Below are 26,919 nucleotides of genomic sequence, written 5' to 3'. Positions count from 1 at the left end.
CACTATTTAGCTTGACGAAGAACAGATTTTCCGTGGATTCTCTCCACAGCTCTTGGACAGGCTGGGAAGCAGAGCAACGTACAAGCTCTGAACGAAGAACAGAGCAACAATCAATGAACAAACTGTCAAAATTCAGAACACACCTCATCGAATCTGCACAAGATTATAACTCAGTTTTCAGTGGAATTCTATTCAGCCCTGACCCAAGGAAACAGATTCTCTGTGGATTTTCTCCACCTCAAAACAGAGCAAGCCAGAAGCTCTGAACTTAAAACAGAGCATGAATTAATGTACAGGCTGTCCAATTCACACCATTCCTCCTCGAATCCGCACCCAATAATTACTCAGCTTCCTGCAATTATTACTCTTCAATGCTGTACTGAACCAACAGATTCTGCTCTCGGAAGGCCAAACCAATCCACGGGTAACATTACCAAATCACCCCCGCACAAAAACTCAGAGCATAATCCGAAGCAAGAAAAACAGGACATGGAAGGAAAACATGAAAAGTCTGAAAACCCATTAAAGTAAAAAGAAAATAATCACAATCTAGACACCCCAAACCGTGGGAGCCACCACCGATTTTCTGCAAAACGACCAAAACAACCTTGAACAAAGCGATCAAAGCTTACATACACACCAGGGCATTTTTGATAAATTGCTGACTTCGTCGCTTACATATACGGAGGATGTCAATCCTCCTTAAGGAAGACAAGAAGGGATATATCTTCCAAGTTCCAACCTTACATTCACTTAAAACTTAAAAGATATAAATAAGTTGTTCAACTGCCATCCATGATCGATATCGATTGCCCTCTTGCTGTGATCAATTGCAGGGCCCCAAAATTCAACGGACGTAAAATAGTGGTTCTGAATGCAGAGTACGTAAAATAGTGATTGTGAATGCAGAGTTTTAATGATTCTGTGGATATGGGCACGTTTGATATTTGTCCATATATTTTTAAGAAAGATTGGATAAGATGGGATTACGAAGAAAATAGAGAGGACAAGTGGGGTTCACGATATAATGTATTTGATTATGTGAATATTGGACTAATTATACTGTGTTCGGTTAGAGTGAGATAAATGTGGAATAAAGATGATTGGGATTATTTTCGACCGTTGGATGTGAAGGGAAATAATATGGAGAAGGGGAATTTTTCCCCTGGTATTAGTTAATCCCCCAATGGGATACTCAATGGACAAATAGTTCACTTTTGTTCGGTCCGGCCCCCTTTATTCCTCTCGGTTAGTCCCACCTCTCTTATCCCGCCATCAAACATGCCTGCCATCAACCGCAGGAAACAGACACCATATGGGGTGGTGGGTGTGAACACTCGGGGAGGAAATTGGGAAATATTTGAAGGGAAGTTTGGAGAGAAATTTCGGAGGAAAAAAAATTGTAGAGAACAAAGGAAGAATTGATTGGAACGGTGTGAGTATTTTGGCTGACGAAACAAAGTGGTTGTAAGTATTATGTAAGGAAATGAGAAAATCTTGTTTATAGAGCAGTTGTAAACAAGTATTTACGTAGTTCAATCTTGACCGTTCAAAAGTGTTTTGGACGATCTAGATTAAAACTAATAGATAATCTATTACCGTTAATAGATTATTTTTAATCCGGGTCGTTCAATACTGAATCGGACAGCTGAGACCTCTCTCCTCCATAAATAAGTATATCTCGTACGGACATTGTCAATATGGTTTAATGAGGAGAAGGACTTTGTGTCCAAGCCTTCCCCCATTTTCCAATAGGACTGGACGTCACTTGTATGTAAAGAGACAGAAAGAAAGACTTCTGAATTGATAAGAGAGAAGGAAAAAGTAAGGGGTTGTTTTATAATTTAAATTCAGCACTTAAAACTGAATCAATTAAGTAATAAGTGATTAAGTAGGTTTAATAACCATATTTTACATTGCTTAACAAATTAAATGCCATGTCAAAACATAGGCATTGCTTAACAACTTATACACTGAGTTCAGTTTTCAATGTCTAATTGAAAATGACGGTTAATGACGTGTTTTAATAATTAATACCCACCAAAGATATGTTGAGAATATTTGTTAATGCTAAAAATGTTCTTAACGGGTATTAATTATCAAAACACGTCATAGACCATCATTTTCCAATGTCTAATCTAGTTATTTTAGGCCCATAGGTGTTTTGGACTTTGCCTAACAGGTGTTTGGGCCTCGGCCCATTATCCGACCTTTGGTTGGATCTCCATCCCTTTCTCCCACTTGATATAACCCTGTCAAATTTCTTAATAACGTTTTGTCACTTAAAAAATAATAATTTGTTTGACTTTCATGCAAGTTTCTTTGCTATTTGTCTCAATTTTATTACACTTACTTCATTTTCACATTTTGAATAAATAATATTTATTTTCAATTCCAAGAATTGAGTTGGAGATGCTGAAGAGGTGTATGTAGTTTGTGCATTCCAACATTACTTTGGAGCTTCTTTTGCTTAATTACCCTTTGTTGGTGGCTTTACCAACAATAATATAATTGGTGAGCCAATAATTCATCCCAATGACAAACCATGAGAACAAACAAGTTTTTTACGTGGTTCGGACAAATTGGACTTTTGGCCAAATACATATCTATTCCACGACAGCCTCATCCATTCTCATTAATAAATTGAGTAAATGTATCCACTACATCCAGTACATCAAAGATCTTAATAAATTGTCCAAATAATGGATTTACACATGCTTTCTTTAAGGAGATTCAAGCTCTTTGCGGGCCTGCGGCTAGTTAAAACTTGAACTACCACTGATGCAGCAAAACTCTCATTAGACCTATCTCCTCTAAAATACAACAGCCCGACTAATAAGTCTGTGTTGATGTTAAAATACATCAAAACACGGTAAACACCAACCCCCTTCATTTTTTCCAATGTGTCATGCGCTTTCCTCATATATTTCAAAAGGTATATGTAGCCTGTGCATGCCAACCGGACAAGGATGTCCAGGCTAGCTTACGCGCGCCTCTATTAATCCTCTCATCGGTCCATCAAAGACGTCGAAACTAGAGAATTCATAAAAAAATTAATTTATTGCAGCTCGACTCCAAGAATGAATTGGACCAGTCATTAATTGTAGCTTGGCGGGTCGTCAAGGTCATTACTTCTTCACCATTCCCTTTCTGGTCCTTCACTTGAGATTTGTTGTCTTTTTACTTTGCCTGTAATTGTTTGCTTTCTAGAAGTTAAGTAATTGCCTTGGTTGAACTTTCTCTCAACATCCCCATGTGAACTCTTGACTCTTACAAATTACAATGGACCACGTTCATGTGTTACACGGTTCTGAAATTGCTTCAGAACACTCCATTTTCACTATCACTCGTGAAAAATCCGTACACAGGACCCTTGTTATATGTAGATATATAGATCTCCCCTGCCTGCTGCTTCATCGTCTTCATCCATCATGCTATTGCTTCCCTTTCATTTGGAACCATAACAAGCTTCTCTGGTATGAATCTATGGATCTCTGGTTCCTTTCATAATCTTTTCAGCCAAAATTTCGATGCTTAATTGGCCTAAATACTGAGTTCGAATATCCCTTGCGATGACATTATATTTGTGATAGTTAAGTTTGCCTAAATACTGAGTTCTCTTGTTAATTATGCTGATTTCGGTAATTTTTGCCTTTTTGTAAAGTTGTTACTTGATTCTTGTTCATTTTGCTAATTTATGCATGTTTTTGTTACTTTTCACTTGAAACTCCGAACCATTCATGTTCTAAAACTCATCGAGACCATCAACCACATGGAAAATCTATCTTGCTCATTCTCAACTGATGTATTTTTAAAAGGACAAGTATATATGTAGCCAAATAGTTTAAAATAAGAATTTAAACCATAGATATATTAAAATCCACATTGGATAACATAACATAAATGTATTTTCGGAACCTATTTATGTGATTTTGTTGCTTTACAGAAAAAAATAAATTGAGTTGTTGAGGATCTCAGTTTGCTAAAAAAAGAACAAACCCAGAGCACGAGAGGCTCCTATTCTTGCGGGGTCTGGTGAAGAGTTGATCTTGTATTTTTTAGGTCCAGTTGTGATGCCTCATAGTGATATTGGGGCATGGATGCCCCCAATTGTCCTGAACCATTGGATCTTCCTTATTTAATCACAACTATTAGATCTTCATACTCCTTTTGCTATCAAACTTACTAATCGGCCATATTTTATTATTTTGTGGTAAGTATAGCCATATTTTGTCGTAAATATAGTCATAAAATATAGTATGTATAGTCATTATTCGTGATAAGTAAAAATATGATTTTTTTTTTAGGGAAAACCATGTAATCTTAATCTAATGACTCAAATTCACCCATTTTTTTTATCTAATGACTGAGATTTGTTGGGGCATCAATGCCTCAATACCACATGTGGTACCGTGCCCCACCCGGCACTGAAAAATTTCTCCATTTTTTAACATCCCCATTTTTTAACATCCGAAGCTTAATGCATCATTAATTAACCCAGAGTTGGATTACTGAATTTCTTCTTTCCACACTTGCTGAATGTGTCAATGAGTTAGCAAAGGTTGAAATTAATGGCCTTTGAGAGCATCTCCAACTCATCTTTAAGAGTCCAAAATGGAGAATGGATGTGACATATTGGAAGAAAATTTTGTAATTTATTTTCACTTTTTGCATTTTAAGAGAGAATTTAAGAGAAACCCATCATATTTTTAAAGATTTTGTCTCGAAAATGGGAGTAGGGTCTCCATATTTGGAGAACCAAAGACAATTTAGAGACCCAAATATCTAAAAAGTACGATGGGTCCCTCCTCGATTCTCTCATAAAGTGTAAAAAGTGAGAATAAATTACAAAATCTCACTCCAATGTCACATCCATTCTCCATTTTGAACTTTTAGAGGTGGGTTGAAGATGCTCAGACAAATAATGAAGGCGACCTCATTTTCATCACCCACAGTGTAACCTTTTCATAGACAACAAAAAGCTAGCACCTAACAATTCTATGGACACAAAAAATCAATCACACTATCGGCCACATAATCAATGGCCTGAATTTCACAATTTGTGTCGGTAAATACAATCGTGATCATCTGTGGTCTGCAAAATTTCTGCGACCGATTTCTCCATTCGAAGAATTTACTGATGAACCTAATCGTAATTCGAAAACCCCCTTGGAAAAGATATTACATAAAATAAATGACATATGAGGGAATCGATAAAGTTACATTTTGTTTTTTTTATATAAAAATAAATGACATCTATTGAACAGTTTATTTGACATATAGAAAATGTTCACATGCCATTAGATACTCCATCATATACTGCTGACCAAATGAGAAATTCTTTTTGAAAGGACTATTTAAAGTAGAATTTGTTTACGAAAGGAGTAAAGACGACTTGGCTGTGGACTTCTCAAAAAAGGGAATCCAAAGACGACCCAAACATGCTGTACCATTCCCTTCTTATCTTCAGTTATCACCACATTCTTGATCATTTGCTTTTTTCAGGTACACATTTGCGAATTGGGGCTCGTTTCTCTCTCTTCATTCTTCGGAAAATCTCTCGTAACAGAGGTAAATTGATCATCTTCCCTCCTGCTAGCTGCTCTTTCTTTTCTGTGTGTTTATCTACTTGTGTCTATATATAATACACAGTAGTACCCTTGCTATAGTCTATAGATCTCATCCCCTGCTGCTTCATCGATCGTCTTCATCCATCATGCTATTGCTTCCCCTTCATTAATTTGGAACCATAACAAGCCTCAACTCTCTGGTATGCATCTTCTATGGATCTCTGCAGGTTCCTTTCATAATCTTTTCGGCCAAAATACAAAGTTCTCTTGCGATGACACTATATTTGGGGTCGTTAAGTTTGCATAAATACTGAGTTCTCTTGTTAGTTATGCTGATTTCAATAATTTTCGCTGTTTGTAAAGTTGTTCCTTGATTTTTGTTCATTTTGCTAATTTATGCGTGTGTATGTTGCTTTTCACTTGAAACTCCGAACCATTCATGTTTTAAAACTCATCAAGACTATCAACCATGCATATTAAAAAAAGGTGAAATTACACGGAGACCCCCTCATCTATATGTTTGGACACGAACACCCCCTAACGTCTAAAAACGACCATACTTACCCCCTCATATATAACCGTTACCCAGTTGGCCCCCTTCTGTTAACGCCGTTTCTTGTTTTTTCGTTTTAAATATATGAGGGGGTAAGTATGGCCGTTTTTAAACGTTAGAGGGTGTTCGTGTCCAAAACGTATAGATGAGGGAGTCTCCGTGTAATTTCACTTTAAAAAACTATCTTGCTCATTCGATATCAACTAATTATTTTTAGAAGATAAGTATGTAGCCAAATAGTTTAGAATACCAATATAAAAACAGACATGTTAGAATCCATTTTGGACAACATAAATGTATTTTCGGAACCGATTTATGTGTTTTTGTTGCTTTACAGAAAAATAAATTGATGACCTCAATTTGCTAAGAAAAGTGCAAATGCAGTGCACGAGGCTCCCGCCATTGCGAGGTCTGGGAAAGGATTGATGTAACATGATTTGCAATTGATGCTAGCTAGCCCTAGTGTTTTTCATTCTTGCTAATACCTCTCTCTTGATTTACATAAGGATTAAATACCTAGACACCTCTCGAAGTTTACCTCTTAGTCTCGCTCACCCCTTCTTAGAATTATGCCTACAACCAAGCCCCCACATTAAAGTTTTCATTTGTAGGACCTAACTCTATTAGACAGAAAAATAAAAAGACCAAAATACCCCCATGTTCTTCCTTTCCCTTCATGTCACACTTATAGAGAGAAGAAGAAGAACTGATCGACGACAAACTTGACCCTACTGATCGATGACGAACTCGACAACAACAATCGCAATACAAAAATAACAAAATCACAAACCCAATCACTACAAAATCACAAACCCAATCACAAAATCACAAACCCAATAAAATTACAAACACTGCAAAAATATCTCAATACATAATGACAACTCACAATTACATCGCCAATTAAGACGAAGTTGGAGACGACGAAGAACAGAATCGAAGACTGGAGGACGACAGAATCGAAGACATAGACAGCAGAGCGTCGTCGGATATTACATCGACGGAGGACGGCCAAGTGGGTTTGTGCGTGTTGGGTTTGGCATTGGAAACCCAACTGGGTTTGTGCGTGCGTGAGTGTTACACACACAAAGAGTGAGAGAGGAGCTCCACAAATCAAACTTCAACCACCATCTACTTGCCAAGAATTAAGAAATTTTCCAAATTGTACGATAAATTTACTGGAAAAAGAACTTTTAAGACGATGGCAAATTTCCCAAATTGCAATTAACGAATTACGATCAGTACACGCTCCTAACGAAGGCCGCGCGTGCGGTTACTCTGGTGGTTGAATGGCAATTAAACAGGAAAGGTGCTTTGGGATCGTCTTTGACATAGGATCACGTTTCTGCGCACCTTGATGAATCCGTGGACTTATTTTGACATCCACTAGCGGGGCAAATTTAAAAAGGGATAGAAGCACTAAGGATTGGCCCAGCAAGAATTGATACCACCTAGGAGGATGAAAAACTAAGACTTATGAAGGAGCAAACCCTTCCAACCATCAACCACCAGGCCAACCATACCTAACCAAGTGGTCAAGTTTGTTCATGGCTTGAAGAAGACTGAAACGGTACTCGGTACATACTTGGTAGAAAAACCGGTCCTCTAGTTAGTACGGGTGGCTCTATTTTCTAGTTTTTTCCCTTCATTTTTGAACTTCATAAAATATGCCAAAAATGCTACACAGACAAAAGCTATATGTGAATAAAAACTATAAGACAATCGAAAGGATGAACAAACACCCAATCGGACGGAAGTATACCTCATTTGAGGGAGGTTGCAACCTAATGAGCAGCTTCATTTCCTGACGACCTATGCACGAGTAGAGTCAGCGCAATATCCTAATATCTTATATCACACTCCCGAGCTCCCAAGGAGGCACCAACTCAGAGATTATTCGGTGGTCTAAATTCGGACCCCAATCGGATTATCTTCCTCAGGAAATATGGAAGGAAATGGAGTCCTTCATACAATTTCATCCTCAACTCTGGGGGAAAAATATTCTAAAAGGAAGAGCTTTCCTTCTTGCAATGACAACTTTTGGAATCCCTTGGATTTGGAGATGAGATATCCAATTTGGGAGTAATAATTTGGGATTATCGATACTTCAGAGAATCTTTCAGTACAGGTGGTGGAAGTCCATCCAAATTGATGAAACTATTTCGACAATTAAGTCAAAAATCCAGGACATAAAGTCAAAAATCCAGGAATTAAAACAACAATTACAGCAGTAGGAAAAATCTTCCATTAGAATTCTTTCATGGAAATTTCAGCTCAAATAATCGCAAAGAATCCATCTTTATCAGATAAGGAAATTGTGATTAAAACAATGGATTTTATGAAAGACCAGTTTTAACAGTCAGTTCATAAAACAACTGATGATGAATCTATGATGTCAGCCATGAGCACAGAAGAGGACAACAATCCATTTGCTTGTTTGGCAGGGGAATCCAAAGACCCTTACGAGGATGAAGGTAATACACATGTTGAACCCACTTTGAGTGATTTCTGGGACAGTATGACTGAAATTATTGCAGGCCAGCTGTCCTCCAGGAAAAGAAAAGAAAAGAATCAATGAAGCAATAATACAGCCAAACCAACTTTCGGTGGCCAACCACTCTAATCAACTTTCGGTCAATAAACCACCTCAATTATGAAGGGTACACTCAATTATCGAATGAAATAACCGACATATGTGATGATGGGGCCCTCAGCGCATCCGATATATCTTTATTTCATATAAATTTGAGTGTAATTTTCATTTGTATTTGTATGTGAGTCCTCTATATAAAGGACGTGTCTGGAAGAGTAAACTTAGGTTTTGGATTACCCCATCTCTCTCTAAAATCATCTGAGTTGCTCTCTGCTTTCCTCCTCCTCCCTTTGTAATATTGGCTTCGGTCTTTTAAATAAAAGGTTAGTCTTTTCTTTTATATATTGATCCTTAATTTGTTGCCTTAACTTGTTGGTATCAGAGCCAATAGATGCCTTAACTTAACTTGTTAGTGCAAGTATAGATTATTCTGTCATGAGTATGCCTTTTTAAATAAAACCTCAAAGTTAAAACCTTTAAATGTAAAAGAATATTCTAGGTAGTGGGACGTCATCTAAGTTGTGTTCGGTTTTGTCCGGCCATGAGGACGAGAAGGGTAGTTTGGCCTTGCTCCTGTAAACCGTTGACAGACGTGCTATCTATAATGTTCCATTTAAAAAAATAGGCAAAATCATGAAAAAAATAATTTGTATGAGCACTAACGCAATCATCTCAAAATGAGAAGACTGTTTAGATCTGATAATGATAGAATTAAAAATACCGAATTGATAGAATATGCTAATGTGCAAGAACAATTAAATCACTGGACAATCCGTCCAATTCGACCTTCAACAATTTATGGCCATGGTATGTTTGAACTTAAAAGTAGAATGGCAATAAAAACCATGGAAAGAACCAAAAGCTTAGAGCTTAATGATAAGATATTAAATCTTATGGATCAAAGTGATCTAATTGCTCATATGCGTAATTATAAATACAGAAAACCCATGAGTACCGAAAATGGGGGAGGGAAAACGTACCGACGGCCGCCGGCGGGCCATCTCCGGCCACCGGACGGCCGATCCGAGCTGTTCAAAAATTCTAAAAAAAAAAACCGAAACATATACACACGAAAAGGGGTGCTCCGATCAAGCATCCTACACACCTCGAATGCCGTTGATTCCCGCGTTGGGCCCCTCGGTTTTTTTTTTTAGAATTTTTGAACGGCTCGGATTGGCCATCCGGTGGCCGGAGATGGCCCGCCGGCGGCCGTCGGTACGTTTTCCCTCCCCCATTTTCGGTACCTATAGCAACACTCTTATAAATATGTCCATATTGGTCTAGTGCAAATAGCTTTTAAACAAACTTGCGGGTGTGATGTCAAATGTCCTAAAAGACTTAATTGAAACCTTCCCTAACACCAATTAGTTTTAGGAGAGATGGTGTTATCCAGCATGACAGCAAAGAGATCATTCACCTATGCGTCTCTGAGTTGGTGCCTCTTTGGGAGCTCGGGAGTGTGATCCAAGATATTAGGATATTGCGTTGGCTCTACTCGTGTATAGGTTGTCAGGAAATGAAGCTGCTCACTGGGTTGCAATCTCCCTCAAATAAGGTGTACTTCCGTCCGATTGGGTGTTAGTTCATCCTTTTCGATTGTCTTATATTTTTGATTCAGATATAGCTTTGTTGGTGTAGCATTTTTGACATATTTTATGAAGTTAAAAAATAAAGGGAAAAAACTAGAAAACAGAGCCACCCGTACCAACTAGAGGACCAGTTTTTCTACCAAGTATGTACCGAGTATCGTTTCAGTCTTATTCAAGCCATGAATAAAATTGACCACTGGGTTAGGTATGGTTGGCCTAGTGGTTGACGGTTGGAAGGGTTTGCTCTCCCATAAGTCTTAGCTTTTCATCCTCCTAGGTGGTATCAATTCTTACGGGGCCAATCCTTAGCGCTTCTAGCCCTTTTTAAATTTGCCCCCGCTAGTGGATGTCAAAATAAGTCCACGGATTCATCACGGCGCGCAAAAACGTGATCCTCTATTAAAGACGATCCCGGAGCACCCTTCCTGTTTGCCATTCGACAACCAAAGTAACCGCATGCGCGGCCTTCGTTAGGCGCTTGTACTGATCGTCATTCGTCAATGGCAATTTGGAAAATTTGCCATTGTCTTAAAAGTTCTTTTTCCAGTAAATTGAAATTTTTGATAAAAAATTTAGGAAGATCATGAGGAATTTGGAAGATGGGCAAATGCTAGAAAAGCCATCAACCAATTTTATGATGAATATGGTTATTCGGATTCAGATTAGGATGATGAAATAGCCAATTATTATCAAAATAAAAAACTTCAGCAAATTCAGGATAAACTGAATATTCTGGCTAGTGCTTAATTTTGTAGCAGGAATCGACCACCAGATAGAGGATGTGGACGAGGTAATAATCCTCGTGGTAGGGGTAAGCCAAGGATTACCCAAGCAGATTTAAGGATCGATGTACAAAAGAAAAGATTAACCTTTTATTTAAAAGGCCGAAGCCAGTATTACAAAGGGAGGAGGAGGAAAGCAGAGAGCAACTTAGAGGATTTGAAAGAGAGAGGGTAATCCAAAACTTGAGTTTACTCTTACAGACGCGTCCTTTATATAGAGGACTCACATACAAATACAAATGAAATTACACTCAAATTCATCTGAAATAAAGATATGCCGGGTGCACTGAGGGCCCCATCATCACATATGTCTGTTATTTCATTCGATAATTGAGTTTACCCTTCATAATTGAGGTGTTTGATTGATCGAAAGTTGATTAGAGTGGTTGGCCACCGAAAGTTGGTTTGGCTGTATTATTGCTTCATTGATTCTTTTCTTTTCCTTTCCTAGAGGACAGCTAGCTTGCAATGATTTCAGTCGTACTGTCCTAGAAATCACCCAAAGTGGGTTCAACAGGTGTATTACCTTTATCCTCGTAGGGGTCTTGGGATTCCCCTGCCAAACAAGCAAATGGATTGTTGTCATCTTCTATGCTCATGGCTAACATCATAGATTCATCATCAGCTATTTTATGAACTGACTGTAAAAACTGGTATTTCATAAAATCTATTGTTTTAATCACAACTTCATTATCTGATAAAGACTGACAAATGCTAGAAAAGCCATCAACCAATTTTATGATGGATATGGTTATTCGGATTCAGACGAGGATGATGAAATAGCCAATTATTATCATAATAAAAAACTTTAGCAAATTCAGGATAAGCTGAATATTCTAGCTGATGCTTATTTTGCAGCATGAATCGACCTCCAAATAAAGGACGTGTTTGAGGTAATAATCCTCGTGGTAAGGGTAAGCCAAGGATTACCCAAGCAAATTTAAGGATCGATATACAAAAGAAAAGATTAACCTTTTATTTAAAAGGCCAAGGCCAATATTACAAAGGGAGGAGGAGGAAAGCAGAGAGCAACTCAGAGGATTTGAGAGAGAGAGGGTAATCCAAAACTTGACTTTACTCTTACAAATGCGTCCTTTATATAGAGGACTCACACACAAATACAAATGAAATTACACTCAAATTCATATGAAATAAAGATATGTCGGGTGCGCTGAGGGCCCCATCGTCACATATGTCTGTTTTTTCATTCGATAATTGAGTGTACCCATAATTGAGGTGGTTGATTGACCGAAAGTTGATTAGAGTGGTTGGCCACTGAAAGTTGGTTTGGCTGTATTATTGCTTCATTGATTCTTTTCTTTTCCTTTCCTGGAGGATAGCTAGCATGCAATGATTTTAGTCATACTATCCCAGAAATCACCCAAAGTGGGTTCAATAGGTGTATTACCTTCATCCTCGTAGGGGTCTTGGGATTCTCCTGCCAAACAAGCAAATGGATTGTTGTCATCTTCTATGCTCATGGCTAACATCATAGATTCATCATCAGTTGTTTTATGAACTGACTGTAAAAACTGGTCTTTCATAAAATCCTTTATTTTAATCACAATTTCATTATCTGATGGTCAAATTGCAAACGGGAAGGGTGCTCCGGGATCATCTTTGACAGAGGATCACGTTTCTGTGCACCTTGATGAATCCGTGAACTTATTTTGACATCCACTAGGGGGCAAATTTAAAAAGGGATAGAAGCGCTAAGGATTGGCCCCGCAAGAATTGATACCACCTAGGAGGATGAAAAGCTAAGACTAATGGGGGAGCAAACCCTTCCAAACATCAACCACCAACCACCAGCCCAATCATACCTAACCCAATGGTCAAGTTTGTTCATGGCTTGAATAAGACTGAAACGGTACTCGGTACATACTTGGTAGAAAAACCGGTCCTCTAGTTGGTACGGGTGACTGTAAGAAGTTGACATCCCAAGTACCTCATGGCCAAAGCTTCAGCTTGAGAACGGGAAGAAAACATTTACTCGTTGCGACAAACCATCAATGACTTTGCCATTACTATGACGGATAATCGCTGCCAATGAAGCTATATAGACTTTGAAACATCCATAGCAGCATCACAATTAACCATCACACACCCAACGGGAGGGGGTGCCCATTTGGCCTGAGAAGGGGCGAAATGAAGCTATATAGACTTTGAAACATCCATAACAGCATCACAATTAACCATCACTCCTCGCTCCTCCAGAGAATTAGCACATGAATAATCCACCCACGCACCCTCATATTTCTTAACAACTATAATAGGATTAACTGAGGAACCATTAAAAACAAACTCATTGCGGCCTTTCTAAATATGGGGTACTATTGTCTTTTCTATTCAGTCAGTAATATGGGGTACTTTTGTTGGTTTAGTGAAGCCCGATTCGGCTTTGGTTTGCAACTTCGATAACTATCACAGGGCTGGTGTGATCTGCAGATGAACCCAATAACCTATTTGGGGAACCGCGCAAAATCTCTGTCACGCTTTTTGTTTGCGCTCTTTGTGTGATTTATTATTGATGATATTGTGCATGTGTGTTATTTGGGCAATTCCATACCTATATCAGCCAAGAAAATATGGCAGCTCCAAAGCTAATCAATTGTGTTGCATTAAGCAGGAAAATTGATGCAATGGCACTTGAAGCAGTAAGCTCTGCTATCACCGGTACTTTGGTCCCCTTATTATCAAGTGAAGTACAATTGCTGGGGAATATCCACACAGAAGTTGCCAGTATCAAAGAAGAGTTAGAATGGATAATGTCATTTCTAAAAGATGCAGATGCCAGAGCAAAATTAGAAAACGAAAGGGCAAAAAATTGGGTAGAACAGGTAAGGGCGGTGGCTTACCAGATCGAGGACGTCATGGACGAATACATACTTCACCTGGCAGAAAATAAGCAACGGCGTGGTTTCATCGGTTTCCTTCGCAAAATGGCTCGCTCAATAACTAAACTCAAACCGCGACATGAAATTGCATCTCAGATTCAAGGCATCAAACAAATTATTTGTGAGATCAAACAAAGGGCTGATAGGTATGGTTTCAGTTCCTTAGAAAATGGGTGCAGTAAAACAGAAGAAAAAATCGAAGATGACCCTCGTATTACATCCCTTTTCATTGAGGAAGGTGAAGTCGTGGGCATTGAGTCAACGAAGGAAGAACTGATTCACAGGCTGATAATTGGAGAATCAAACCGAACGGTCACTTCACTGGTGGGTATGGGAGGATGTGGCAAGACCACCCTCGCCAAGGCAGTTTTTGACAATGAAAAAGTGTTTCAACACTTTGATTGCCAAGCTTGGGTATCTGTCTCTCAATCATACAAGACGGAGGACATCTTTAGAAGAATGTCAAAGCAACTATTTCAGGCAATAAAGAAGTGTGCACCTGAGGAAATCAATACGATGGACCAAAATTCTCTCATTCATATGCTAAGAGAATTTTTACTTCAGAAGAGGTATCTAATTGTTTTTGACGACGTATGGAATGCTGACTTTTGGGGAATCATAAAAATTGCTCTACCAAAAAACAACAAAGGAAGTCAAATAATTGTCACTACACGCAGTGAAGTTGTTGCTTCTTTTTGCAAGGAATCCTCATCGGATCACTTCTACAAGCTAGAGCCCCTAATTGAGGGGGAGGCTTGGAAGCTCTTTTGCATGAAAACATTCCAATGGGACTTCGGTGGTATTTGTCCTCCCGGTTTGGAGAAAGTATCCCGTGCTATTGTGAGAAAATGTGAAGGATTACCACTTGCAATTGTTACAATAGGTGCTCTCTTGTCCACTAAAAGTAAGGATGTATCCGAATGGCAAAGATTCTATAATAGTCTCGGATCCGAGTTAGAAAGGAATCCCCATCTCAAAAATGTCACGAAAATTGTGTTGCTTAGTTACCATGATCTGCCATACTACCTCAAACCATGTTTCTTGTACTTCAGCATAATACCCGAGGACTATCAAATCAGCCGTGGAAGACTAATTCGATTGTGGATGGCCGAGGGTTTCATCGAAGGACAGAAAGGAAAAACGTTGGAAGAAGTTGCAGAAGAACACTTGACTGAGCTTGTTCGTAGAAGCTTGGTTCAAGTTTCATCGACAAAAATTGATGGTAGGATTAAAAAATGTCATGTCCATGATATAGTCCACGAGATCATCCTCACAAAGTGTGAGGAGTTGCGGTTTGGCCAAGTTTTGGAAGGAGGAGATCCAAGTTGGAACAATGAAACTCGACGTTGGTCCATGCACATGCAAAAAATAATGAATAAGGATTTGAAAACCATTAGAAGTACCAAATCCAGAATTCGTTCCATTCTTCTTTTCTCAGTGGGTGATTTGCCAAAGAAGCACTTATTGGGTACTCTAGCTATGAATTTCAAGCTTTTGAAAGTACTAGATCTTTTGGATGCTCCTCTTGATGAAATTCATGAAGACGTGGGAAATCTTCTTCATTTGCGATACTTAAGTGTCAAGAGGACGAAAGTGAATATAATTCCAAAGTCCATTGGAAATCTACACAACCTGCAAACTTTGAATTTGAAACACTCGGGCGTGTTTGTGCTACAAATTGGGATCTTAAGTAGACTTTGTAAGTTGCGGCATCTTTTTGGAACATATGGAGTGAAGATACAAGGAGGGATTGGGCATTTAGAAGAGTTGCAGACATTGTGCAATGTGGAGGCAAACGATGATCTAATCGAAGAGCTAAAAAATTTGAGGCAATTGAGGAAGTTGGGTATTATGAACGTGAAAAGAGAACAGGGGAAGGCTCTCTGTACTGCCATTGAGAAGATGAAGCACCTTCAATTTTTGAGGGTTTGGGCTACAACTGGCAACGAGATACTGGATTTGCATTCTCTTTCTTCTCCCCCCGAATCTCTTCAACAGCTCTTCCTGAGTGGACGTTTGGAAACGTTTCCGAACTGGATATCGGAACTTCACAGTCTAGTTGCCCTAAGTCTGTTTTGGTCAAGGTTGACTGGTACTCATGCAATTGAAGCTCTTCAAGAATTACCTAATTTGTTAAAACTTCATATCTACTACGGGTATGATGGAGAAGAAATGCATTTTGGCGTCGGAGGGTTTCCGAAGCTTAAGAAGCTATACTTCGATCACTTGGAGAGATTGAATTCTGTTATAATAGAGGAAGGAGGTTTGCCCGTTCTCAAGGACCTTCAAATTGGAAATTGCCGACAACTGAAGGAGGTGACCTCCGGTATCCGCAATCTTAGAAAACTCAAATCTCTTTATTTTGAAGATATGCCAACAGAGTTCTTAGACAGAATGAAACCAGACAAAGGCCAAGACTATTCGTTTGTTGAGCATGTTCCTAATGTCAAGTTTATACTAGTCATGGATGGATTTAAAAGATATACACTTCACGAATACCAAGATGCGAGGGAAAGTCGGAGGCTGAATAGCTTGAATGATGAACCTGAGGGTTGGTGAGACGAATAATGTTCTGAACATCCCCGCTACAATTGCAGGTTTGTCCCAGTTTTTTTTTATCCGCTTCGTACCAGTTTGATTGCAATTTTAGGTTTAGTGAATATCTCATCACAATTGGCGCGGTTCTACTTAGGGTAATTTTGTGGTATATTTGTTCATCTATAATGTTTTTTTTTTTTTTACTTTTATGTTAGTATATTTTAGTAGTAATCATTGATCTCGACAAGAGAAGTCTAAAAACTAAAAAATTATTACTAAAATTCTAAAAAAATCAAAACTGACGGAAAAAATATCAGACGACTAGTGTTGTTATCTTTAGTGTCATCTTATATGAACTTTTTTCATCTCTGGAGTGCGCACAACACATTTCATTACATGGTAATTACCTTGTCATTTTTCTTTTCTTTTTTTTTTTTTGGTACAATTCCTTTCATAGCTCATGCCATATACGAATTTTACTTATTGACGTTTCTTAAATTTAGAAGCATAAAATTCATACATGGTACTTGTAATATCCCGGACTATGATTATGAATTTTCCTTTCATTTTATGTTTGCTCATCGTTGATTGTCTCACCCCAGTACTTCAAGTTCATGATCTCGTAATATCCTACTAGTAGTTTTTCAATTTAGTACTTGGTAAGTAGTGATACGTTGAATTTGGATTTTTGTGTTCTTAGGTGTTGCTGCCAACACACAAAGCGGAGGAAATTCATGTTTAGGACGATAAAGAATTCCAAGTATTACCTCACTAGCTGCGTCATTCCAAGAATTCCAAGTATTGGCTATTGTTGTTTTTTGCTGGTTGTTGTAAGGGACTATATCCCTAGACTTTGGTTATTGTTGTTTGAGTTTAATAAGATCTGCACTTATCCAAAAAAAAAAAAAGTATTCCAAGTATTTCAAAGTACTATTCACATCATGACGAATGCATTTCAGTTGCCATACGTTGGTTTTCGTTTCCTTTGTTGTGTAACATGAATTAAGGATATCTCTGCCCCACGCTTAAATGGTCTCTATCATTTTGACTGCTGTTGTTTTCTGTGTTGGTTTTTGTTCGTCCTTGTACCATGGCAATATTTTTATGTCTGTAATCTGTATTATTATTTTTGTTACCGCATAACTGTATTGTTGAGTAGATTATGACAATAACATATTGAATGTAGCAAAAAAGAGAAAGAAATGAGAATGGGATCATCCACCCCTTGTTCTGTATCATATTGATAGAAGTATGTTTACAGTTGAAAACACTCAATGATTCTGAAGCACACATCATGTGGTGTCCAGACTCCAACGTCTTCGACAGCCCTCTGTGATTGTGTGTTAATGGAAGATGCTGGAACGTTGAATGAATGTGCCATCTAATAAATTTCTCGTGCGCCCCTCTTGTGTCCCCTGGATTGCGTGGAACCCAAATTATTGGGTCTTACCTAGCCGCCATCGTCTTTGATCATCGCCCCTTGACACTGTCGTCCTCCATTGCCCTTGCCTCTGCCGCCTTTGTTTCACCATTTTCCGACATATCCTGATCCTCCAATCTGCTCGCTGATCAATAGCTCTATCTCGCCATCGCCGATCTTCTCTTTTCCATTCTTCTTTCTGCCGTCAGCTGATTACAGCTGGATGGCAGCCTGGTATGGGTCGAGGTATGCCCTTCTCATAGGCTGGTTTGCCATTTTTTTGATGCAATTGGATTTCTAGTGGCTGGGGTGGTCTGCTGCTGTTTGCTTTCCCTCTGTTTAGCTGATTTTTGTCATGAGGTGGGTGTTGTTGTTGTAAGCTTTCAGGTCTGTGTTTTTGTTGGAGATTGGTGATTAGTGGTTTGTTAGTGTATATTTGGTTGATGCCTTTTTCTCCCCGGAATTTTGAATCTCAAGGAACCCATTTGACCTACTTTTGATTCGGCAGATGAAGTGAATATTGTTTTACATTTCTCTCCATGGGTGATCCATGTCGTGTGGCTATGGATAGAGAGCAACCATTGTTCCCATTAACATATTTTGGGGAAAACTTATCTACTGTTCCAAATTTGAATTTGAGGACAGTGTTGTGCAATAGTGTACGCAGCACCGTGCTGTGCGCCTCAGAGCTGTTAGATCGTGCATCCAACGGCTCGAATCTTATCTCGGCAATGAACGGCTCTCGATCGTTGATTGCCGATATGAGATCCGAGCCGTCGGATGTCGATCGTTGATTGCCGATATGAGATCCGAGCTGTCGGATGCATGATCGGACGGCTTGGAGTTGCGCAGCACTTTGCTGCGCACCTCACCGCGTAGCACCAATCCGAAGTCCTCCAATTTCACCATGAAGGGCTTTGTGTTTTCCAAAATCCCTTTACCTGTTCGTATTTTCAAAACCAGCCTTTAAAGTTTAGGTAAAATATGTATTTGCCCCTTAAACTATCACAAGTTTGTTTACTTCATCCTTTAACTATCAATTGCACACACTTGCCCCTTAAACTAATCAAACGTTACTTACTTATAAGGCCAATCCCACATTTCATCTATGTCTTTGATGGAAAATCCACAAACGAGGGTAATAAAGTCTTTCCCCTACCAATAGGGAGCGGCCAGTAGAAGCGGTCGCCCTTGCAAAAAGGAAAAGAAACACTATTATTATATGTAAAAAAGAAAAAATCCTAAAAAAGTATATAGGCTCGCCCCTGTGTAGAATTTTGGAAAAAAATATATAATAGTAACCTTTGAAATACGAGGATATCAAAATTAATTTCTAAAGGCTAAGGGCTAAAATATAACAAAAAAATAAAACAATAGGGTTAATATTGTGAATATTTAAGTACTCCCTCCGTCCCTTTTTAAGTGTCCTGCTTCGTAATTCCAACTTATTAAAAAGACATCATCATTATACCTTTCACATCAACTTTTTCCTCCACTTTCCCTACTTACCCATCATCATTACACTTTTACTCACTTACTTTTTAAAATGGAATTTACTTTTAGGGATAAAATAGACAATTCACCAACTTTTACCCACTAACTATACAAAATGGACACTTATTAAGGGACAGCCCAAAATGGAATACCGGACTATAAATAAGGGACGGAGGGAGTAATAAACTTTCACATTTCATTAGATGGGTTTAGTATTTACAATTTTATTTTATTTTTTGCCATAAAATCTCAATGGCACACCAAATCCTCTCTCTCTCTCTCTCTCTCTCTCTCTGTGTCTCTCTCTCGGCACAAACATCCCCAATTGTTAAGACTTAAAGGCAATTTCGAGAAAATAACGACGGAGGAGAAGAGATTTTGAAAACACTAAGTAATTTGGTGAAATTTAAGTTGTAGGTGTTGGAGATTTTTCAAAATAAAAGATTGCGGGAGGTTTTTTGTGAAAATGTGCGACACCTTTAAACATGGGGTATGACTTTACGTGAATAGTTATAACACCTATTAATTTAGGGTGTGACTATTAGAATGGGGTGTAATTGTTAGGAAGGGATGTGATACATGGGGGTGCCTCCATGAGGCATGACCCTTCCTAATTAATTGTTTGCATGAAAAGGTGCCTACTAAAAGGCATGATCCTTTCTCATAATTAGTTGTCTTCAAAAGACATACCCTTTCTAATGTGTGCTTACAAAAGACACAACCTTTCACGTAAGGGTGCCTATAAGTCTATAAATAGGCCAGTGGTTAAGTCATTCGATACACCAAAAAATATTCAGAAACTCTCCTGCTTCTCTGTCTCGTTGTTTTCTATACTGTTATTCCGTTATTCTGCAGAAACGGAATTAACAGTCCTTGGTTCAATTGATTTTCTTAGGCTTGGTATTCTGTCTATCCTTCGTTTGTGCGGACGCAGGCAGAAGATCATTGATCGGGCTTCGTTTTATCCTCAGAACAGATTCACTGTAACCCGGTGCACACCAATTGGTGGGGGCGAATACTGTTTTCGGAAAGCGACGACGTAACGTGACTCGAAGCGGTTTCCATCAGTTTGTTCAAGTTTCAAAAGGCTCTAGATTTTGAAGGTTCCAATTTTTACACCAACAATCGAAAACAGTATTGTAATATGGCTTCAAAATCGTTGCGAGCGTTGACACAAGATTTCGTGAAATTGGACAAGTTTGATGGCTGTAACTTTAGGCGTTGGCAAAAGAAGTTGCATTTTTTGCTTACGACTCTCAAAATCGTGTATGTTCTCTCCAATCCCTTCCCGGAGGAGAATGAAGATGAAACATTGGAGGAGGCTCGTGCGAGGAAGAAGTTTGAAAGTGATGATTACATTTGCAAGGGTCATATTCTGAATGCACTTTCGGATGCTTTGTTCGATGTGTATTCGGATACGGAGACTGCAAAGGAGATGTGGGATTCCTTGGAAGGGAGGTGTTTGACTGAAGATGCAACAAGTAAGAAATTTCTGGTCAGTCAATTTATGAACTACAAAATGATTGATAACAAGTCTGTGATTGATCAGTTGCATGAAATTCAGCATATCTTAAATCAGTTTAAGGTTAAGAACATGAACATGGATGAATCGATCATAGTGTCGTCTGTGATTGATAAACTTCCTCCCTCCTGGAAAGAGTATAAGAAAACTCTTAAACACAAAACTGAAGATCTTACGTTGGAACAATTGGCTATCCATCTTCGGGTGGAGGAAGAGTCAAAGCGTCAAGAAAAGGAGGAACTTGGAGATAATATTTCCAAGATCCATGTGGTGGAGGGAGGAAAGAGTACCAACAAGGGTAAAGGTAAACAGAAGCAGAAAGCCCGAAAGGGCGATGACCGTGGTGATGAACCAAAAGGGAAAAAGCCAAAAGTTGTATGTTGGCGTTGCGGTCAACCAGGGCACTTCAAGAAGGACTGCAAGTCCAACAAGAAGAATGATCCAGGGGCATCGAGTTCAAAGAATAACTTTGTGGCTGTCATATCCGAGATTAATGTTCTCGAGGATGCTGATAACTGGTGGATCGACTCAGGGGCAACAAAATATGTGTGCAATGATAAGAGATTCTTCACCAACTATGAATCGGTTGAAGATGGTACAGTTCTTTACATGGGTAATTCATCAACTGCTCTTATCAAAGTTAAAGGAAAAGTGGACTTAGAGTTCACTTCTGGGAAGATTCTGACTCTGACTGATGTTTACTATGTACTAGAAGTTAGGAAAAACCTTGTATCTGGAAGCCTGCTTAATAAGCATGGTTTCAAGTTAGTGTTTGAGTCAGGCAAATTTGTTCTGTCTAAGAGTGGTACTTTTGTTGGGAAAGGCTATTTGTACGAGGGCATGTTCAAGCTTAACATTAATAACACAGTTGCTATTTCTGCTTACTTGATTGACTCTCTTTCTTTGTGGCATAATCGGTTGGGGCATGTTAATACTAGGAAAATGGATACTATGGTTAAATTAGATTTGATTCCTAAATATGATGTTGACATAGTTGATAAATGCAAAGTGTGTTCGCTTACTAAAATAATCAGAGTTCCATTTCCTAAAATTGAAAGAACAACTACTCTGTTAGAACTTGTTCATAGTGATGTATGCGACATGCATAGAACTCCAACTAGAGGAGGTAAGGAATATTTTGTAACTTTCATAGATGACTATTCCAAATATTGCTATGTGTATCTATTGCATTTAAAAGATGAAGTTCTTGAGAAGTTTATTGCTTTCAAAACCGAAGTTGAAAATCAATGTGGAACAAAGATAAAACGTTTAAGGTCTGATAGGGGTGGTGAATACCATTTTCTTGATTACTGTGAATCAGTTGGGATCATTCATGAGAAAACTGCACCATATACTCCACAACAAAATGGAGTCGCTGAAAGAAAGAATCGGACTTTGACTGAGATGGTTAATGCTATGCTTAGCAATTCAGGATTAAGTAGTGGTGTGTGGGGCGAAGCCATACTTACCGCTGCTTATATTTTGAATAGGGTGCCTCTCAAAAAGTCTAATATAACTCCTTATGAGTTATGGAAAAGAAAGAAACCGAACCTAAGTTATTTCAGAACTTAGGGATGTAGAGCAATTGTTAGATTGCCGAAATCCAAAAGGAAGAAGTTGGGTGAAAAAGGAATTGAATGCATATTCATTGGTTATGCTTTACATAGTAAAGCATATCGGTTTCTAGTTTCTGAGCCAAATGATTCAGTTGGTGTAAACACCATTATTGAATCACGTGATGCAGTATTTTATGAGAATAGGTTCGTATCTATTCCAAAGGTGCCTAATCAAGAGAATGAGCCAGACTCCACAGAGTCTGACATAGAGGCGGAACCTACGGAATATGATGGACTTAGGAGAAGCAAAAGGGCTCGAGTTGCTAAGTCATTTGGTCCTGACTTCATAGTTTATCTAGTTGAAGGAACTAGAGAGACTGCAGATAATTATTTCAGGATTTCGCTTCATGTGGAATCGGATCCCTTGACCATCGAGGAGGCTATGAAATCACAAGATTATGCTTTCTGGAAAGAAGCAATCCAGGATGAAATGGGTTCTATTATGGGTAATGGGTAATAATACCTGGGTTCTTGCTGATTTACCTTCGGGTTCCAAAGCCATTGGCTGCAAATGGATTTTCAAGAAGAAAATGAGGGTCAATGATACAATCGACAAGTTCAAGGCACGGTTAGTTGCCAAGGGCTTTACGCAAAAAGAAGGTATTGATTATTTCGATACTTATGCTCCGGTGGCAAGGATCTCTACAATTAGAGTACTAATTGCGTTGACTTCCATTTATAAACTTGAGATTCACCAAATGGATGTTAAGACTGCATTCCTAAATGGTGAGTTGGATGAAGAGATTTATATGGAGCAACCGGAGGGTTTTGTTGTGCAAGGTCAAGAACACAAAGTATGCAAACTTGTTAAGTCTCTTTACGGACTTAAACAAGCACCTAAACAGTGGCATGAAAAGTTTGATAAGGTGATTGTATCAAACGGGTTTAGGATACACCAGTCTGATAAATGTGTATATAGTAAATTTAGTGGTAATCGAGGTGTAATCATATGTTTGTACGTGGATGATATGCTTATCTTTGGGACTGATCTAGAAAGCATTCAAAGTACAAAGGATATCCTTTCATCTAGTTTTAGTATGAAGGATATGGGTGTTGCTGATGTAATTCTGGGAATCAGAATTAAGAGACAAAGAGGAAATTTAATCCTTAGTCAGTCTCATTACATTGAGAAAATTCTAAAAAAGTTTAATCACTTTGATTGCACGCCGATTTCTACACCATTTGATCCACATGTTAAGTTGTATCCTAATACTGGTAGAGCAATTTCACAACTAGAATATTCTAGAGTGATAGGAAGCTTGATGTATGCCATGACTTGCATGAGACCAGATATTGCATACGCAGTGGGGAAACTAAGTAGGTACACACATAATCCGAGTGATGTCCATTGGTACGCAGTTAATCGGGTATTGAGGTATCTAAAGAAAACTATAGACTATGGGATAGTTTATATTCTAGAAGGATATACTGATGCTAGTTGGATAGCCGAGAATGAAGATCACTTGTCAACAAGTGGATGGGCCTTCACACTTGGTGGAGGAGCAGTTTCTTGGGGATCTAAGAAACAAAGTCTCATTACAGACTCAACTATGGCAGCTGAGTTTGTAGCACTAGCAGCAGGGAGCAAAGAGGCAGAGTGGCTGAGAAGTATGTTATGGGAGATACCCATGTGGCCAAAACCTATGCCACCTATATCTTTGCATTGTGATAGTCAGTCGACTCTATCACGGGCTTATAGCCAGGTGTATAATGGAAAGTCCAAGCATATAAGACTTCGACATAGCTATGTGAGGAACTTGATTACAGATGGGGTGATAACCATTGATTATGTAAAATCAAGTCAAAACTTGGCTGATCCTTTAACAAAAGGTCTTGCAAGGGATTTGATGTGGAGAACATCATAGGGGATGGGACTCAAGCCCATTGAAATCTAATCACTCTTGGTGGAAACTCGACTCAACGTTTGAATAACTTCAAGTCTTGGGTTCAATGAGCAAAGTACACCATAAGTTGTGGTTGCAAGCATTTTCCGATTTTATCAATCCCATGGTAAAATGCTTGGTACCTGTAATGTAAACATGGAGGTTAAGCTACTTAGCTTTTAATAGGCTTCTAACGGTTTGTTAGGTTTCAAGTGCTGTAGTTACAGGGGCACTTTCAAAGTCTACCTATATGAGTGTGAAGGTGGTGCCGCCTTCTATGGGTTCAAGGGCTAGGACCCTAGAGCGCTCATGAAATTCAGGATAAAGACACACGGCCATACCACGTGTCGGCAAATTTGAATACCTGAGTCAGGCAAGATGCGTGCGTGAGATGTGTCCGGTTGGTCATTTAAGGATCGCTAGTTCAAAGACAAGTCTACTATGCTTTCCGACTAACTTTGATGTGTTTTCACTAGGTGAATGGTTCAAGTCGTGAGACACCTTCATTGATGCACAAGTCTTTTCAAAGGAACCAAGAAAGCTTTTTCTTTATTTCGAAAATGGTGGGGGGATTGTTGGAGATTTTTCAAAATAAAAGATTGCGGGAGGTTTTTTGTGAAAATGTGTGACACCTTTACACATGGGATATGACTTTACGTGAATAGTTATAACACCTATTAATTTAGGGTGTGACTATTAGAATGGGGTGTGATTGTGAGGAAGGGATGTGATACATGGGGGTGCCTCCATGAGGCATGACCCTTCCTAATTAATTGTTTGCATGAAAAGGTGCCTACTAAAGGGCATGATCCTTTCTCATAATTAGTTGTCTTCAAAAGACATACCCTTTCTAATGTGTGCTTACAAAAGACGCAACCTTTCACGTAAGGGTGCCTATAAGTCTATAAATAGGCCAGTGGTTAAGTCATTCAATACACCAAAAAATATTCAGAAACTCTCCTGCTTCTCTGTCTCGTTGTTTTCTATACTGTTATTCCGTTATTCTGCAGAAACGGAATTAACAGTCCTTGGTTCAATTGATTTTCTTAGGCTCGGTATTCTGTCTGTCCTTCGTTTGTGCGGACGCAGGCAGAAGATCATTGATCGGGCTTCGTTTTATCCTCAGAACAGATTCACTGTAACCCGGTGCACACCAATTGGTGGGGGCAAATACTGTTTTCGGAAAGCGACGACGTAACGTGACTCGAAGCGGTTTCCATCAGTTTGTTCAAGTTTCAGAAGGCTCTAGATTTTGAAGGTTCCAATTTTTACACCAACAGTAGGTATGTATTTCCCCAATTGTTGTTCTAGACTTTTACTAATTCTTTGTTTTTTGACCAGTAAAATCAAGTAACATGAAAGCCCATGTACCGAATTTGTCCAGTTGTGATGAATGAAAAAGAACAAGATAAACAATGAAAAAAAAATAAGACACATACATCAAAATCGTTCGCATTAGTTAAACTGATTTATGTATTTACGATATTTTGAATTTTAATAATATATTTACGTGATTATGCATGTGTATTTATATTTTTTTCTCGCATGCACGATTGCCTCTGCGTGGTGAAATTCCTGACTCCGTCTCTGCCTACCAATATAGGAGTGTCTATATCTATATCTATATCATTTCTCCTCTCCTTCTACCTCACTAGTCCTCATCCCAACTCCCATTTTCTGTTTTCTGCATCTCTCTTTTTCTGTTCTGAACATTCAAAGAACAAAAACTAGCGTCGTTCTCGTTCGATGCACAGGATAAACAATAAATATATTTTGTACAAGCTTGATATTTTGTAGCGGAGCCACACAAATATTTTGTCTTGTGTATCGAACGGAAACGACACTAGTTGATAAAAAGGAACTCAGGATGCGTGTTGTCCCTTTGGAACAACATGCGTGTTAGGCCAATTCAGGTTGTCTATGCTCGGCAATGAACGGCTCAGATTGCATCTTTGCAGAACAATAATGAACGATGATCGAGATGCAATCTGAGCCATCCATTACCGAGTATGAACAGCCCAAATTGGCCCAACTCGCATGCCCCTTAGTAGGTACCCCATAAAAGATAGTTTGAGAAAAATATCAATGTGATTTTTTTGGTTCCGTGCATTGAACAAATATTAAATTAAATTACTTTTAAAAAATCAAATTACTTTTTAATAAAAAAAAATCAAACATTGTTGATTGTACTCTTTCAATACATGGGATAAAAAAATAAAATTGGTTTTTTTCGACCCCGTGTAACGAACGGGCACAACGGTAGTGATAAAAAATATAGTTTAATATTTTTCGGTCCCATTTTCAATGAATTTCGAAAATAAATATGGAGTACACGTGATGAGACCCCTGCTTGGCATAGAATAATTTTTCTTTAGTCTCTCTCCTACTCCCACGTCTCTCTCTCTCTCTCTCTCTCTCTCTCTCTCTCTCCCACGTGAAACTAACTCCTGTAGCAAATTGGAAAG

At 38.7% G+C, this 26,919-nt stretch overlaps 1 protein-coding gene and 1 long non-coding RNA gene across 7 annotated transcripts in view; one reads left to right on the top strand and one right to left on the bottom strand.

Moving 5' to 3' along the window:
• The window catches only part of LOC131316206 (disease resistance protein RPM1-like), a 50,595-nt gene extending 33,024 nt beyond the window's left edge, over positions 1–17,571 (top strand). For 2 of the 6 annotated variants that reach the window (XM_058345509.1, XM_058345511.1), the window contains 2 exons: positions 13,714–16,578; positions 17,220–17,571. In XM_058345509.1, the coding sequence (XP_058201492.1) occupies positions 13,727–16,540 (2,814 nt within the window). In that variant the 5' untranslated portion in view covers positions 13,714–13,726 and the 3' untranslated portion in view covers positions 16,541–16,578; positions 17,220–17,571. Of the gene's footprint in view, positions 1–5,505; positions 5,572–5,669; positions 5,771–13,667; positions 16,579–17,219 lie in introns of those variants that run through there. The other 4 variants (XM_058345508.1, XM_058345507.1, XM_058345510.1 and 1 more) reach the window with 4 other exon arrangements.
• LOC131316226 (uncharacterized) lies at positions 11,554–12,836 on the bottom strand. The gene is made up of 2 exons (XR_009197048.1): positions 12,057–12,836; positions 11,554–11,640 (listed from the first exon to the last, which is right to left on the bottom strand). It is a non-coding gene; the product is annotated as an uncharacterized LOC131316226 (long non-coding RNA).
• Positions 17,572–26,919: the final 9,348 nt, after the last annotated feature.

The sequence above is a fragment of the Rhododendron vialii genome, chromosome 2a, assembly GCF_030253575.1.
Source record: "Rhododendron vialii isolate Sample 1 chromosome 2a, ASM3025357v1".
In the NCBI taxonomy this organism is placed as follows: Eukaryota; Viridiplantae; Streptophyta; class Magnoliopsida; order Ericales; family Ericaceae; genus Rhododendron; species Rhododendron vialii.
The sequence above is the reverse complement of the archived record's forward strand: the minus strand, read 5'-3'. Positions and strand labels throughout refer to the sequence as shown.